The sequence below is a fragment of the Callithrix jacchus genome, chromosome 6 (genome assembly GCF_049354715.1).
Source record: "Callithrix jacchus isolate 240 chromosome 6, calJac240_pri, whole genome shotgun sequence".
Classification (NCBI taxonomy): domain Eukaryota; kingdom Metazoa; phylum Chordata; class Mammalia; order Primates; family Cebidae; genus Callithrix; species Callithrix jacchus.
In genome coordinates this window covers 147,076,797-147,094,603 of record NC_133507.1, presented here as the reverse complement: position 1 = coordinate 147,094,603, position 17,807 = coordinate 147,076,797, and the positions used below count along the sequence as shown (strand labels likewise).

General features: G+C 35.4%; 1 protein-coding gene across 6 annotated transcripts in view; it reads right to left on the bottom strand.

Moving 5' to 3' along the window:
* Nucleotides 1-13,775, bottom strand: part of NYAP2 (neuronal tyrosine-phosphorylated phosphoinositide-3-kinase adaptor 2) — a 382,953-nt gene extending 369,178 nt beyond the window's left edge. For 3 of the 6 annotated variants that reach the window (XM_035305904.3, XM_008999591.5, XM_035305905.3), the window contains exons 1-2: nucleotides 12,439-13,022; nucleotides 3,930-4,167 (exon numbers count right to left, since the gene is read on the bottom strand). In XM_035305904.3, the coding sequence (XP_035161795.1) occupies nucleotides 3,930-4,150 (221 nt within the window). In that variant the 5' untranslated portion in view covers nucleotides 4,151-4,167; nucleotides 12,439-13,022. Of the gene's footprint in view, nucleotides 1-3,929; nucleotides 4,168-12,438; nucleotides 13,086-13,229 lie in introns of those variants that run through there. The other 3 variants (XM_078329186.1, XM_008999586.4, XM_035305903.3) reach the window with 2 other exon arrangements.
* Nucleotides 13,776-17,807: the final 4,032 nt, after the last annotated feature.

Genomic DNA, 17,807 nt, shown 5'->3' with positions numbered 1-17,807 from the left:
ATCTTTCATTATCCCTGGAATCCAAAAATGCCACTGTGGCTAGGATCTTGCCATGGACTTTCTCAAAATATTAAAAATATTTTTTATTAAGAAAGTGGCAGCAATTCCAAAAATGTAGTTTGAGGAGAGAATAAAAGGTTGTTATTATTTTTCAATTGTCAGAACTCCAAGATACCCAGTCGCCATATGAATCAAATAAATGAATTTGGACAAGACCATGAATGCTGAGACTAGAACACTTGAGATTAAGGACGTTTAAGACTTTAGTTTCCTCCTCCTGTCCTATCATCATTTGTTTGGCCTGTTTCACTTTTGTCTCTCCAACTTCCTCCTTTACCTATCCAGATACTACCTCTGTCCTCACACTGTACCTGGGTCCTGATTTTGGAAAAGAAAGACACCTGAGAAATCTCAACAACTAGAAAGGTTTACTAGTATTCTGTCCCTTCCAGAGATACTTATATTTTAAATGAAAATTCTAGAAAACTGGGGAGGGAGAATAGGAAAGAAAGCAAAGTTCTAGATAGCAAGACACATACTGAATTTTTCAAATCCTAGAGTATGTCCTGACTGTGAGGACAGTAATAAAATAGTGTTTGGGATATATAATTGACCTCACCAGGCTTGGGGCATGCCTCACAAATGACTGTCTCCCATATGTGCACCTGGTCAGTGCTCCTGCTGCCATCTGAGTTTCTACCTGTAGTTGTCTTTGAGGTGAGGTCTGAGTGTGTCCTGATGGGGCAATTCTTCTGTGCTTCTGCAGTGGAGGCAGAAGTAAACCATCTTGGTTTATTTTCCCAGCCTGCTATTTTCCGACTAGATCTTGTTCTGACCCAAGGCTCTAACTCTTCACCACTCAGCAACTTTTAACTGTACTGGTTTTTGGAGAAACAGGGAGAAATGACTGTTCTTTAATTCCATCCTTCAGTTTCTTTTTCTACTAGTTATTGTCAGCTGCTCTAATGGTTTTTCACAAGTTTTACCTCCATAATTTGCCTTCTGATTTAAATCTATGTGTTGACTTTAAAGAACCAGTTTTGGGGACTTTTCACACAAGTTTTTAGTCTTTCATTCATTCATTATATATCCATCCACATACTATGGTGTATGTCCTCTTATGAGGGCTGAGAAGTCTGTGATCCATCTAAAATGTCGTAGGTGCCTCCCTTTCTACCTGCTCAAAGACATTTGAAAAGTACTTTTTCCCTTTCTGTAAGTCATCAATATTTCTCTTTCTACAGAAATCACTAACATCCGCATTTAAATATGCTAATGTTCTCCCTTCTTACAGAAACAAAATTTAAAAATTAAAAATTTTTTTTAAAACTGCCACAGATGCCACTTGCTCCTCCAACTACTCTTTGTATTTTTAATTTTGTAACCTCATAAGTTCTCAAAATAATTATTTATATTCTGCTTCAAATCCTTTATTTCCATTCTCTTGTGAACATAATTCCACTGGGTTTTTTTCTCAGTCCTTTGATGAAATTGCTCTTATTAATAACACAAATGTAGTAAAAAGCAATGGTCAATTCTCAGGCTTCAATATATTTGAAGTATCAGCCAAATGTTTCTCTCTTCTTTAATCTCTTTTGACACTTCACTCTAAGACATCATTCTCCTTTATGGCTCTCCCCTCTCACTAACTGTTATTACTAGATTCTTCCACTGTTCCTACATATGAGCCATCAGATGCCACCAGGGAGCAATTCTGGGTTTTTTTTTTATCATCTCTATTTAAATTTAAATCCTAGTTATCCTCATATAGGCTCATGATGGTGAAATCAATAGACAACCCTTACATTTGTATCTTCGGCTTGGAATTCTACTGTAACTTCCAGATTCTTTACTCAGCTGCCTCTCCACCAACTCCACTTGTACATTTAAAAGTCTTCATGAAATTGTCATACCAAGCTCCCGTTCCCCCATCACTTACCCTAAACTTGTTCCTCTTTTAGTCTTTGCCATTCCATTAAATGAAAACATCATTCTGCTAGTTTAGGCAGAAACAAAATAAAATAGAAAACAACAACAACAGAACAAATTTGAGAGCCACCTCTAATTAATTATTTTATCTTGCTCAACTACTGCATTTCATCAATCAGAAAATTCAGATGGTGCCCAAAATTTGATTATTTTACACCACCTTTACTGCTGTCATCCCAGTGCAAACCAACATTATCTCTCACCAGTTAGGACACAACATAATGGGTGATTTAATTCTGTCTTTTGCTCTATTCTCAAGCATGACTAAACTCAAGTTTTATCTTCTGTTGATGGGGTGAGTGGAAGGGAATGTCTCCAGATCACGTGGGACTTCTTCAATTCAATGTGTGATCTGAATTATCTTTACTTTTACGCTATTAACATAGTTCTGAAAAAATATTGCTTTATCAGACTAGCAGGAATCAGTTCAAAGATTACATAAATGGATTACTTACACCTCACTTATTATGTAATGACAGGGTTTTGCTATGTCTCCCTCTACCTAAATTCCTGTTCCTAAGCCCCTTGGACTTTAGACCTCTGAAGTTATGCCCCTTTTTGAACACTTGACAGTTAACCACCTAAAAATTAGCCATCTTTGTTGTCTTAATAACTACGAATCTTTAAATAGAAACCTACTGAAGCTTGTTAATGAAATTCAGAAGACAGTAGTACAGTGATAAGCACACTTTGGTGTTCTGTAAGATAATCCAGAAAATAATTTTATTTATATGCTTATAGAAACAGATTTATTACTGAGTTTTAATGCCAAGATTGCAAACTTCAGATTTTAGAGTTTTGAAGTTACTTTCAAAAACATGTAGGCAATCCTTTGTATTTTGAATTTTAGAAAACTCAGACTCATAAAACTAAAGTTAAATGCTCACATACACAAAGAAATCCAGCAAAAATACCTCACAGAAAAAGAAAAACGTCCTAAGAAGGCATTTACACACCCTAGAAAGGAATCATTATACCCATTAAAATTGGTTCGAATCAAAATAACAGTACTCAACAACAAATTAATTGACTTTAAATATAAATACATGCAAAAATCTCCCAGTGAACCATCAAAATATCTTCCATATTATTATTATTATTCAGTTATCAAGCTAATTGATATGGACTAATTCCCTATATTCTGGATTTTGCACTTATTAAATGAACTTTATTAAAGAAACAGGACTGCATCAGACACAGGCATCTACCTTACCACCAGAAGACACACACACATGCAAACTGAAAACACTGTAACATTATTTAAAAAAATAAAAAGATGTATATTCTTCTTTTGGTGTCAACCTTCTAGGAAATTTAACCTCAATTTGGAAGGCCACTATCTGGGGCTCATCAGCTAGTAGCTGGTAACTTTTGCATCATAAAAGTAATTCTGTTTGAACAAACTTGTGGCACTTGGTTCCAAAAAAGAAATTTAACAGCCATAAAATTCTGCATAGGGAGAGCACACCCTGAGGATTCTACCTGCCTTCAGAGGCTCACATGACTCTAATTATTGATGTGTCTTGTCACAATCTAGAAAGAAGATGAGCTCCATTTAAAGGTAAGAACTGTAACCAAAGGCTATTAAAGGTGGGGATTTTCACCACACTTGGACTATTAAAGGGTTTGTGTGTTCCCTCTCACATTTGCCAAGTGGTTATTGAGCATGAGCTTTTGTTAAGAGAAAATGGGATTTTCCCATATCTCGTTTGTAGCTGCATATGCACAACACAGAATGAAATAACTTTTGTTAACCGAGGATGCTGTTGTCAGGCTGGGTGTTGTTTTTATTAGAGCTGAGGGGTCACTTTCACATGCTCTCATTAAGTCTAACCAACTCTGAAAGACCTTTCCTGACCAACTGACAACATCACAACCTCAGCATCACTTGCAGACTTTCTCATATGCACGAAACTCGAAATAATTTTATTTATATTTACCGCTTTATTGCTTCTTCTTGTCTTCGGCGTTTTTCATTCTTCTCTTTCAAATAGGCCAAGTTAGTTTCATTTCTCAAGCGATCATTCTCTCGAGCAATGTCTGATGCGTTCTGAATAACCAAGCCATCGTAGGCCTTCATCCCCATATCCTCTATGTACTGGAGAAATGTGTCCAAAGGATCTTCCTCAGGATTAGAACTCATCATCTTGGAGGATATCATGTAAAGAGGAACACTGCCTACAGGATGAGAACACATTATACTTTTATCCAGAGTGGGGAAAAATACCAAGGTGCTGTTTATTATCCTTAATAACTCAAATCTCTGAAGATAGGACAGAATCCAATTGGAGCAAATGTCTCACTAGAATAATTGCAACCAGAGTATTTGAAGTAATGAATAAATGCTACCCGAGTAGTAAACCATCCCTCAAAGCAGCTACACTGGCAGGAGAAAGGCCTAGTAGTAAACCATCCCTCAAAGCAGCTACACTGGCAGGAGAAAGGCCGAGTAGTAAACCCTCCCTCAAAGTAGCTACACTGGCAGGAAAAAGGCCAAAGCTCTTGAACTAAAAGACGATATGAAAGTGTAAATACTGTATGCAAAGATAAACATTTGGTTTGCATAATTATAATAATAATTTTGTTTCTTAGAAAGTGTTTTTATACAAATAAGCTATGTAAGATCCAAGCTTCACATATTTCTCATTTCCAGAAAGACTTTTCTGTTCAATTTCAAATAAAACGATGTAATTATTTGGAAAGAACTTTTGTACATATATGTGATTTTTCTTAGTTTTTAAAATTAAAATGTATGAATCTGAAGTATTTATGCAAAATATAGTAGTGGCAAAAGAAAGACATGTTTGTAATACAACTTGTCTAGGAAATAATCCTTTTTAACCTTTCATTTCTTTCCATAATGGTCCTCCATCAGGCCTTCATACTGTAACTAACATCATAGATCACTAGGACCACATTAATCCTGATCAGTCTGGTAATTCAAGCATTGACAACTGTTGTCTTATTGTTACATGAAGTTTTAAAAACTTGAGGTTCAGAAAGTATGACTGAGAAACCAAAATTAAATCAAAACAAAACAAAACAAAACAAAACAAAAAAAGCATGGGAATTTCAACCAGTATATATTAGTCTCAACTGTAAAGTGATAGCAGTAGTAACTCCTACCTCCTGCTGATGTGAAAATTAGGAGAGGTGAAGACTGTAAATAATTTAGAATAAAATAATAATAATTTATATTAGAGTTCAGCGACAGCCAATATCTAATACTGTTAGCTAATATTATCATTTAAAAGAATGGGGCTGGGCGCGGTGGTTCACGCCTGTAATCCCAGCACTTTGGGAGGCCGAGGCGGGTGGATCACGAGGTCAAGAGATCAAGACCATCCTGGTCAACATGGTGAAACCCTGTCTCTACTAAAAATACAAAAAAAAAAAAAAATAGCTGGGCATGATGTTGCATGCCTGTAATCCCAGCTACTCAGGATGCTGAGACAGGAGAATTGCCTGAACCCAGGAAGCGGAGGTTACGCTAAGCCGAGATCACGCCATTGCACTCCAGCCTGGGTAATAAGAGTGAAACTCCGTCTCAAAAAAAAAAAAAAAAAGTATGGAAGGAAGACTGGCAGCAATAGTAATGTCAAATGGATATATGTAGATAGATGGGTACATGGACGAATGGATGGAACTCTTACCATCCTAATTGCATGTTCATTGTGGTATAAGAAACTAGTATCTTTGAGTCAGATTGAAAAACCAGAAGCAAAATCAATTAACAAGGGGGAAAAAAATCTCCATTCCCCCATTTGTTTTTTTGACAACAAAAAAGTTGTCAATTCCCTTACATGTTTTACTTTCTTTAAAAGGCTTTGAAGATATTTTAAAAATATCATCCCAACTATTTGATGTAAAACTCCCAGACTTTCACTTTTTCAATTACAAATCATTTTCATTCTGATTTTTTTACAAGTATAATCATGTTCCCAAACCTGGATCATAACTATGGAAATTTTACTTTTCATAAGACTTTATTAACATTTCAGCTGCCAGTCAATATATATTTGGAACCCAACCTGAATTTAAAGATTTTCTCTTCCATCCTAGAAGTTATTGAAACTGGAGTCTAGATAAGGCTATTTGTTGAGTCTTGATTTTTTTTATGTTAAGTTTTGGAATGTTTTGTTCTATGTTAAGCTGTAATGGGTTAGCAAATGAAATGGTCTTTTAATTACAACTATGTAGTGCAACGGAATTGTATTTTAATATCAGTCAATCAGATTAGATGCTTACACGATGGACATTCAGAATAGTAAATTAATGTGACAAATGATTGCGATTTAGGGAAAAATACAGGAAAATGATTCTCAGAGAGCTAAAGCATTGCCATTGTCAGGAATCCACTTCTATCAAGGACTTTAGCACTAGTAGTGCCTGGATAAAAAAGATCAGCATAACTTCACGACAATTAATTCTACCGAAGTTAAGCAAGCCAAGTCACTATTACAAGAATTCTAGAGATAATGCCTCCAGCTGGAAGATGATCATTCCTTCTTTGCCCTCTAGCAAAATTGTATATTTACCAATTGAATAAGCCATTATTACCCATTATTACTTTTTCTTAAGTTTTCCTCCAACCAAAATGACACCAGAGATTCTTACACAGTTTACATATTCCAAATATCAATAAGGTTATTTGTTTACCTCTGAAAGCTAATTATCTTTCTAAGTGGTGTTTCGAATTGGCTGGAGTTTAAATTATTTTTGTTCTGAGAATATGTTAAATAATAATATTACAAAGTTTTACACTATAGAAACGTATTTCTTTTAAAAAAAAATGGAGATCAAATGTTTTGAAATGAAAATCAACCATTGCATCTAGTAAAACTTCAAAGTAATGAAAATTGAATAAATATTCATATACATGCTCCTGCCACCTAATTCTAGAAAAGTATTAAATTCCATGACCATTCATTAATTCTAGTATTTGTTGAGCATGTATTATGAACAGGTCCTAATGAAGGCAGAATTATGTCCTTCTAGATATCTATATGTCAGGGTTAGAGCAAAATAAATAAATAATTGCAATTTTGTGACTAGTATTGATTCAGGTGGACTTCATAGTTGGTCATACATGTCTTATTTTCACTATTTTTAAGGGTGAACAAGAACCATTTTTCAACAATCGTGTTTAGTCTCTGAAAATGGACACACACCTTATTGAGGTCTAAACATCACACCTCTTTGTTTTCTTGTCCACACATAAAAAGTATAACAGTTTGTAATATTGAGGAGGCTGTGAGACTGTCCTAAAGGGCACAGATGAGGAGGCTGGCAGAATGCTCTATAAATCCCAGTGAAGGCACCGCTAGCTCTAGAGTTTGTACAAGTTAATTAATGTTTTTAAGCTTCAGTTTCCACATTTCAAAAAAAAAATGGTGGTTGGAATAGACTCATGTTGTGAAGGTTGAGTTAGAAATGCATAAAAGTATTCCATGAATTTAATCATAATTATTAGCCACTAACATTACTATTAGATAGCTTCCCAGTTCTTAACTGTGGCTAGAATTATATTTAATAACAATCTAACCCCTTGATGAATGTAATTTTACTTTGAAACAAAGGTGAGTACAATGTTTAGTGTAGTTCAACTTCCCTAATCATGCATGTGTAAACGGAGGCTAGGTTAGGAGTTAATACATTTTTCCACCAATCAAATATATATGGGAAGCCCCATGTATCCATTGCCCCCCACTGTTTGCATCTAGAAAATAAGGAAACTCGAATATATGGACCACAAAGCTCATCCCATCTCTCAAACCTTTGGTCGTCACCCTTCCAAGCCAAAAAGTGTTTCTCAGGCATCTGAAGTACGAGTAACTAGATTCATGTCCTCACTAGAGAAAGTAGACCTTATGTTATTGTCTACTTCATTATAACTTGTACCATTTCAAAGCAGTGAGAACTCACAGACAAGTATAACCATACATCTCTTCATCTTTCAGAAAATTATATTCACAGCTAAGATAGATATTGAATAAGGTATGTTGTAAACCACCAAAAACTTATCTGCATTTTGACTGTTGGATATTCAATCAAGTTTATTTCTGGCCCTTATGTGACAATGCTATATACAAGCATATTATAAAGACTTGCCTTAAGCATAGGATCTTGCATCAGAATCCTAGAAGACCCTATTTGTTAAGAGGCAAATAGACCCCTCTCTTCCAGGTAGCATCTTGAGCTCTGTCTCGGGAAGTAAGGGAATTTGGCATACTGGACTGTTAATTAGTGCGTGGGGTATTTGTGACAACAGAGTGAGTGAGACTAAGGAGGAACTCTGGCTTTTCTACAGGCATCCCTTTTAATTGAGTTCATCCCCTTTAATTAAGTTCATTGAATCTGTTGCCATTTTTGCGCAAAACAAATTATATTATTTTAGCCTCTTCCCTGCTCCCTGAGCATTGGTTGAAAATGAGCATCCATGGTCTTCAATTAGAAGACAGATGTGTTCTCTTTGCAATGCACAATATTGATACAAGTAGAGCAACACTGTGTGTGCATCCTTGAAATTTGTGGCCAACATTTAAAATTTGTATCAGGAACCTTCCTGGGAAAGCACCTAAAATGAACTGAGATGGGATCTCCTGTGCAATTTACAGATACCTTCATATCCTCCCTCTCTGCCTTTCCTCCACTGTGGTATTCTTCATTCATGAAAGACTCTTTTCGTTTAAATTTTTAGACTACTGTATCTAGAATCACAGCCATCTAATATAAGTTACAGATGTCAGCTTTCACACAACTGTATGATTAATCTTTCAGCTTTATTTTATTCTTTCACTTCGTTACTTACATCATGTTGACCACACCCTTCACCAGGATCACTTTGTATCATACTGTGACACTTACCAAAATTCGCAATTTCATTCCACCCTGCTAGATTGCACCAACTTAAACTGGTGGAATTCTTACCATATGTCAAATACTAAGCATTTAACTTTTTATTGAGTTAACCATTTTTTTATTTTCTTTTGTGCAAGGCCATCATTATACTTTACCAATGCTGAACCTAGAGCTGAAAGTAACATTTCAATTCTTTACAATTGTTTCCACTGAAATAAAATCAACCGTTATATACACACATGGAGCATAAGCTAAGTATGGTATGACCAAATGGAATTCGCAGAAACATTAAAAAATTTTAAAATCAGCTCATATTTTTCTTTTCTATCGTTTCCTGCTACTGCTTCCATCCAGAGAAATCAAGAAGCTAAGACATTAAATGACACTTAGTTTCAAAGCTTAAAAAAAAGCAGCATTTTTAAGACAGATGTATATGCAATAGAATTGAACTAAGATTATAGATTTACATGGGCTATTCCCTTTGTAAATTAAGGTATCAATGTGATCTCAATCTACCAAAGTGTATTTAATGTGTCACCAACTAATATCAAGATTGAGTTTCCCATGGTACAGAGGGCTTTTAATTAATTACAAGCTATTGTTGAATCAAGGGTGTACAAAGAGATTAATATTAGGCATGTCATCTTCCTTCTCATATATGGTTAAGCATTTACTTTCTCTTTGCTTCAGAACAAATTCCCCCATGAGTGTAATATCATGCATTGTTCTATCAACTACTCTAGCTCTATAAGGACTTGCTGGAATGGACATGTACACTGATTTGTTGGGCAGAGCCTTCCAAGGGGAATTTATTTCCATTTACCAAAAGCAGGGTTTTATAGGAAGTAGTATCATCTGAGTAAGTTAGTCCAGTAGACTTCATCGGCACAGGTCCTTTTTCCTTTTATTAAGGTATTTATCTGGAATTTCTGATATGGAGCTATTCTCCATCCGAAACTTTTATTTTCCAAGATATAAAGTTGTGACAACTTCATTAATTTGGTTATTTGCCACATATACTAAGTGGTAGAGGGAGAAAAGTTTCTGTTTTTGGAAAGGATAGCTTCCTAATCCTAATACCTGAGTCTCTATGAGAAGCTTCCTTAATTTTAGTCCACAGTTAATCCTACAAGATAATCTTATAGCTATAATAAGATAGTTTATTTTGTGTAATTATTATAATGCTACTTGTGAGCAGCCAGAAGAACACAATACATAGAATGGAATACATTTCCTGATAAAAACTTAAATATTTTACTTTTGTTATACTTCACATTTGTGTTTTCATTTTATTTGCAGAGGGGAGAGTTTTCTAGTTTCCACCTTTATATATTGTTAAGGTCTTTAAACCACACCTGTCTCAATGCTGTGAGGAAGTTATTAGAATTTGAGTTATTACAATCTGAGATTCCTTCCCACTCCAATCATTGCATCTTCTTTGAGATAGAGAATCCTATTTTTTTTCCTAGTAGTCTTGATCCAATAAAAGTTTCCCAAGGTAATTTTGACTATTTTTTGTTGTTTTTGTTCACCAGGAGAAAAAGATCTTTTACAACTTTTGCATCCACTCAAACCTATTTGAAAACACATTGTGTATGAAAATGTAAGTATTTAATCAGGCCTCTGATACATATGTAAAATACATATGCAAATTAATGTTTAAAATTTGCTGACTTCATGTAGGACCAAATCATCAGACTAGATAGCCTGGTTATAACTCATAACACATGTAATCCCATGTCAAAATTGTTTTTTTCTGACAAAATATTATAATTTGACAAGCATTACTCCTATAATTTTACTTTGATTATGCTTGAAATCCTACTCCCCACCCCACAAATGGTCACACTCATTTTCTCATTCTCAGTGTCATCAAAATGCAGCTGTTCTGCCCAAAATGGGAAATGTTGAAGTTACAACCAAGAAAGCTTGCTGAAGTGACTACAAAGACACTGATTGCTTTTTTCTCAGAAAGCATATTACTTTGCAGTGAGTTTTTCTCCACTATCTCTCTTCCCAAAATGAGTAAAATAGGCATAAATTGTGTTAATGCAGTAGCATCATAAATTGGATATCTCCCCCTCATCTTTCAGGTTGTCATAGTGCTGTTCGCCCATGGTCTGAAGAGATCATACATTTCATTAGTATTAGAGACTCATGCAAAATGCCAGTGGCTGAGATACTTTTTGCAGGCTTGGGCCAAATGAGTCTAGATGCTTACAAGGCATTATTTGCAAAGTAGATGTAGTAAGTTTAATAAACTGCTGACTGGAGCTACAATGGAAATGATCTAATTGAATTGGGAGTCTGTAATTTATTTCTTTTTTTAAACAATAGCCAACTGTCTTGTGTTTAGGATTTTTACACTTCTCTTTATAAACTTTACAGATGCTTCAAGTCCTTAGGCTTCTCCACTGTCCCTTGTGAAGTTGTAATATTTTCCTCAGGTCTGTTTCCACTAATATTCTAAACTGTCTATGCCCTTCACATAGTCCCTTTCTTTGCTGAGTTGGCTCATGTATTTTGCACTTTCCATAGAAATACAAAATAATTTCTGCATTAGTGGCCCACGTTTTCTTATTAATTTGTATAATTAGCACTTGACAATATAAATAATAAATGGAAAGATTGTCTAAAATGTGAAGAATTAAAAAGAGAGTGAATTTCCACTCTTTCTCTATATTTGTTATTCCACACTACCGAGTTATAAATGCTTGGGTGTTAAAATGACTAAAGCTATGTTATGTAGACTTTTCATATGAATTTCACCATTGTTTGACTATATTTAGAAAAAAATTTAATTCTATAGCACCAAAACAATTTTAATATTTCCTCATGATAGTGAAAAATATTATTTTATGTAACAGTTTTTCCAAATATGAATTACCCACATGCCTTGTATTTAAAATATTGCTGAGTAGTTGGAAAAATTAAGATGGAGACACCCTAACAAAATAAGTACACGTCCCAAGTAAAACAAGTCCACCTAAAGTTTTACAAAAAATATTTATTGTGATGAGACTAATGAAGTCTTTTGACATTGAATAGTATCAAAATATGTTTCAAAAGAGGTTTATGTCTAATCAGTCAGGAAGAAGCAGTGCCAGCTTTGCTGTTTGTCTGGTAGTTTTGAATTTTGGGGAGTGCTGTGCCCTTTTTTCCTGAGAATGTAAAATTGGGCTTGCACTGCTGACACAAATGTGCTAAGAGACTGTTGTAAAATATTTATGGTATGGAATAGCAGATAAATAGCTAGTATGCACAACTTGAATGCCAATTAATACCCTGGAAAACATTTTCAATGCTTTTAATAATTCAACATGGCTTATTTTACTAATGAAAATCTAGTTTAACCATTTCCATGGTAATGTAACTAAGTGGGTAAGGGAGTAAAAATAGCCTGAGGCTCACTAAAGCCCTGGATGCCTTCACTGTGGCTTTATTTCTACCCCACCTAATATGGCATGCAAACTTCAGCATTAAGTATCCCTAACTAAAATCCATTCCATTTTATCACCAGATTGCTTGATCTATTTAGTGCTGGATTCGATTAGCATGCTTAGAGAATCCGAGAAATGAGATACATACCAAAATTTAAGTCCCCAGGGAGAGCTAAGTGCAATAACCAGAAGGTGACTTGTGTCTGTCAGAGCCCTCTCTCACGGTTGATCTCAGGGCAGTTCTGTAGGAGTAATCCAGCACCATAAGAAATAGACTTGTAGTTCAGCTCAGTGTTTCTTCAATTAAAGTGCATTGTGTCTGGATGGGAAAAGTGTCGACTCCCAGATTCTTCATCACTAGATCAGAGCATTCTTGATATCCTTCCTATCAGATAAAATGGCCTTTAAAGTTTGCTAGGAAGATGCAGTGGCAGAAGACAGGTGCTTGCTTCCTTAAATCGACATTCGGAGAAAAGAGGGCATAGCTAATGGGTGGGGATGAACACACAGCCCCTCTCCTTCCAGGTCCAGCAGGGAAGAAATTGAATGATTTTACCCACTTTGCTACACAGATGATTACAAGACCCGAAGCAATCACCAAGCTGGCTAAGATACCTCATTTGATTATATTCTGCGAAGAAAAAAAGAAATGAAAACAAAAAATCAGAAACATCCTTCCTAAATGTCTCCTTTCAGCCAAAAGGATGTTCTTTCTCATTGCCACTTACATACAGAAGGTTTGGAGCAGCCCAGCTTGTGGCATAGTCCCTCCCCCGTGACAACCAGCTCTCTCTCATTCTCTCTCCCTCCACTCCCTCCCTCCCTCCCTCCCTCCCTGCCCCGACTCCCTCCCTTCCTGCTTCTCTTTCTCCTCTCCAGCTGCCTTAGTCTGTTGAAGCTGCTGCTGATTAATCAGGGATTCTGAAACAAAGAACCTACCTTCTGAAATAAGCAGTAATCTTTCTTCTCTGTTTATGCAATCCGTCTGCATTGAACGGCAAAGCTGCCAGCGTTCTAGCACCTTGGATAGTTCCTGCTCACTAGGCCCATTGGAAAAGGGAAAAGAAGCAACTGAAGAAATTGCAAGAAACCGGAAAGCGGCATCGTTCTACTTTGGATTTCGGCTCCCTGGGGGCTCCTATCCTCATTAAAGGCCTCACATCTAGGCGACAGAACCTCTCTCTTTTATTCAACTGAGCTGAAGTCTGATTAGTAAATAATAAAAGGAAAAGAGGGTAAAGAAACACCCTTCATTTATATTCACGATAGGACTAATTCAGTCTTTATGGAGAGGAAAAATATAAATCCATTTAAAACAAATGTTCTTACTACATAGAATGCTTAAGTTATAAGCTTTTCACCCCTGGCATGACTAATGAAAATGAGCAACAACTTAAAGGGAACATCTAGATCTCAGTTTGATACCCTTATTTGATATCAATTTTGCCTCCACCCTCCCTACACAGCCGAGCCATGCACACAATTACTGCTGACGTACTTCAGGCTGCTGCTTGGGGAGAGAGGGGAGGAGCCTTTTAACCTCATCAAAACAGCTTCATGCCACCTGCTCCCATGGCATAAGAACAAAACTAGCTCACTTAGAAAGAACATGTACAGCACACACGTGTGTGGAACAAAGGTCTTACTCAGACTGCACATTTGTTTTCAATTAAAATAAGGTGCAAAATAATTATCATATGTATGTCATTAATTCCTACAGACCCATTGTTAAAATTAATCCATTGTTAAAATTAAAGTTATTCTATTTCTCTTATTTCCCAAGGACTCTCCTCATTCTGTTCTTAATATTCTGCTGACTATATACATATATATCATGTTATATACCACAACTTATATATGTGGGTGTGTTTGCAGTTATTAAGTTCAAAGTTTTTATCAAACTTGCCCCTCCTCAGTAAAAGGTAAAATGTAGATGTTTCAATGTATTAAGTTTGTGCTGTTATAAAAAGGAACAATATACAATACATTTCTGATTGATACCAACTTTGACAGGGGGAAATGTGCTTATTATTTCATAGTGACCTGTAGATTTTTACCCTCACATTCTTCTTCAGCAACTCACTGTAAATGACCTTCACTTGCAAGCTGATTTTCCCAAGAGTTATTTTTAACATCTAGATTCATAACCAATTTCTTAGAAAATAGTTTTCTGAATTTAGTTTTTAATGCATCAGCAGCCCACAAAAATAAACTTAAGTTCACCTGCCTAATTCTTAAATGTCATTGGGGATTGTGCTATGATTTTCTTAAATTATATTTCTTTAACTTGTAAGTACCTGGAGAAAAATAAAATCAACACATTGCATTGCTATAAAGCTTTTCTATTTCACATGTTCTGAAGTGCATTCCTAAAACTCATCACTTATTTCTTGCTTTTTGTGTATCTAGCTTTTGGTTGGAACAGGACTTCCATTTAATTCTAAGAAGGATTTTGCAAAACTAGATAGATTAAAAGTAAAGAAGGAAGAGAAATATAAATGGGAAAGAGAAGAGGCCACATCTCCCTCATACTCTCTCCTCCATCCCAAGGCGCTCTCGTTCTCTCTCTCTCTCTCTCTCTCTCTCTCTCTCTCTCTCTCTCTCTCTCTCTCTCTCTCTCTCAGGTTTTAAAAACTTAGCACATTGCAGGAAAGTGCCCCAAGCCCCACTTTTAAACTGCATCCACCACACTGTGATCAAGAGGTTTATTAATGTGCCATTATTTTTGGTAGTGAAGTGTTCTCATAGACGTTGTCTTTCAGCACATGGCCAAAGGTGGAAAGAATTATTTACAGGAAAATTATTGGCAGACATTTTAGAAAATAGAAATGCTTTTTAATGACTGATAATTTTACCAGTCTGTGTGTCTATATTTTGAACTATAGAGAGCTTGAATAAGCTCTGGTGTAAAGCCCATTTCTATGTATGAGAAAAATAATAACACGATAAGTAACTTGACTTGCTTCCAAGCTCATGTTTATTGCCTTATTAGGATTAAGACTCATAGTCACTGTGCTGACTGCAGGTCTCCTCATTTTGGCCAACAGAGTGGTTCTCTGTCCCCTTGATTCATGCACCAGAATAATCCAAACAAAATGAGGAGAGGCTGACATACCATTGCCAAGTGTAAAAAATAAAGAATCTGTTATTTTCTTATCATAAAAGTTCAAAAAGTAAAGGGCATTTTTATCTTAGAAGAATAGAGAAACCCTATTTATAACAATAGATGGCCTTTTAAGTTTCATATCTTCAACTTTAAGAATGTGTATGTTTTTTCCCGTTTCCTTTCTTCCTTCTTTTCTCTCTTCCTTCCTTCCTTCCTTGCTTCCTTCTTCCTTCCTTCCCTCCTTCTCCTTCCTTCCTTCCTCCCTCCCTCCTTTCTTTTATTTCTTTCTTCCTTCCTTCCTGCTTTCCTGTCTCCCTGCCTTTCTCTTCTATTTCTTTTTTTTCTCTTTATGTTACAGAATACAGCTTGAGAATCATCACATTATACCAAACCCATTTTCTCAATCCCACAGTTTCCTCATTCTATGTGTCACTAACATCACTGATGGAGCAATTTCTTCTCTGAAGACATATTAGTGTATAGGAGTTTATGAAACCTTTGAGGATTGGCTGAGAAGGGCCCCAGAATTAATTTAGCTCTCACTGAATGAAACAGCAAAGGATCTTTACTCTTGCAAGTAATCTTAGAGCCAAATGCAGAACTCACTTCTACTCATTTCAGTAGTATCTGGAGAAAAGCACATTGGATAAAATTTAAGTTAAAAATCCTCATATCAGGAATCAAAGTATTGAGATATTTAAAAAGCACAAATTATACTCCTGCACTGGTTTATTTCTTGAGCATCTTTATAAAATACATGGATGTTTCTGATCTCAGTAAGAAACAAGGCATTGAAATATCACACAATTTGGTATTTCTTTTAAAGGTAGCAAGTCAGGGTAGAGTTTAGCTCTTTTTGTTACACTGTATTAATAGAGTTTGATGCATTGGGGTTAAATAGGTCCATTCAGCGAACTTGGATAGACCAGGAAAGTCAAAGTCCTGAAAATGCATCTTATTCTATACATCAGCCAGATGGTAGAAAGTGCTTCTTGTATAAAAGTGACGTAAATGAGAAAAGTGAGAATTGAAATAGAACAACTTAGTTACCTAAATTTTAAAGAGTTTATTCAAATATGTGAAGTGAGGATATACTCTCTGAAGTCATATGAAAATTTATAACAAAGCCTTTCTAGTTATTTTTTCCATAATCAATACTTTTTCTATTATTCTTTTCACAATTTAGCTTAGGGAGGTGACCCCTCTGTTATAATGAAATTATTTCACTAGGGAAAAAGCTAATCTCTTTCTCATCCAATCAGGATTTCTAACCCTTCTGGTAACAGCATGAAATGAAAGTCTTGGTAGAATGAGAACCATATGCTCCTCGTGATTTTTGCCTGTAACAATGTAGATCTCGACAGAAATCACACATAGGACTTAGGGGTTGTGGGGCAGCAGATGGCGATATAGGTGCTCCAAGATCCAGTGTACTCAGTAGTGAAAAAAGAAAGAAAAAGTAAAAGATTTATCGTCTAATAATACACACAAAAACTACATTTATAGTGCCAAGGGGGCAAACTGGCAATAAATGAAATGTTCCCATGTCAAGAGACTTGGGAATACATCCGGACATCCCTTCTTTGTTTTGTCCAATAGATATTTTCTAGTAAAGATTTCAGAGATACCATCAACGTATTCATCACTATGCTAAAAATGATTTAAAAATATTGCTAAACAAAGGATCCATATATTCCAGTGAATCTGACACCCCCACTCCAACCAACCATCTCCCGTCTTTGAATGAATAATATCTGTACTTTTAAAAAGTCAAATTTTTCTTACTCTTATAGTTTGTCCTAATTTACCACATTCAAACTGGATGCTTGCTCTCTGTATTATGAAATGCCAAGTATAATTAAAAATAGAGTCGTTAATTTTTTAAACTCTACCAAACATTCTTATTTCATTGTTCAAATGTTTTTGTTGAAGACTCCTTAAGAGTAGAACCCTTCCTTTCTGTTCCCATGGCCCCAGCATATTGACTATGTCTAGCTAGCAGTAGGGATTTATTGAATGAATATGTGACTACATATTTCATCTGATGACATGTTCTGCATAAGTAGAAATTTCAAAATACCCATATAATGAAAGTGAAATTATCTTTTTTAGAATCAAATATAAATGGAAATTTAAATATAGAAGTGACCAAACGAAACTCCAAGTAAGTGAGGAAAAAATATATCCAAAGAGACTCCATAGTTTTTCTACCTAAAAATCCAAAATAACTAGTTTGAAACTTACTAGAAATAATAAGATTGCTCCATAGGAAGACCAACTGAATATATGAACATAAGAATCATATTTAGAGAAAACAGTAAAATTCTTCTAAGATACTGTTTTAGTCAACTCAGGCTTTGAAAACAGGACTGAGTGGCTTAAATAACAGAAGTTTATTTTTCACAGTTCTG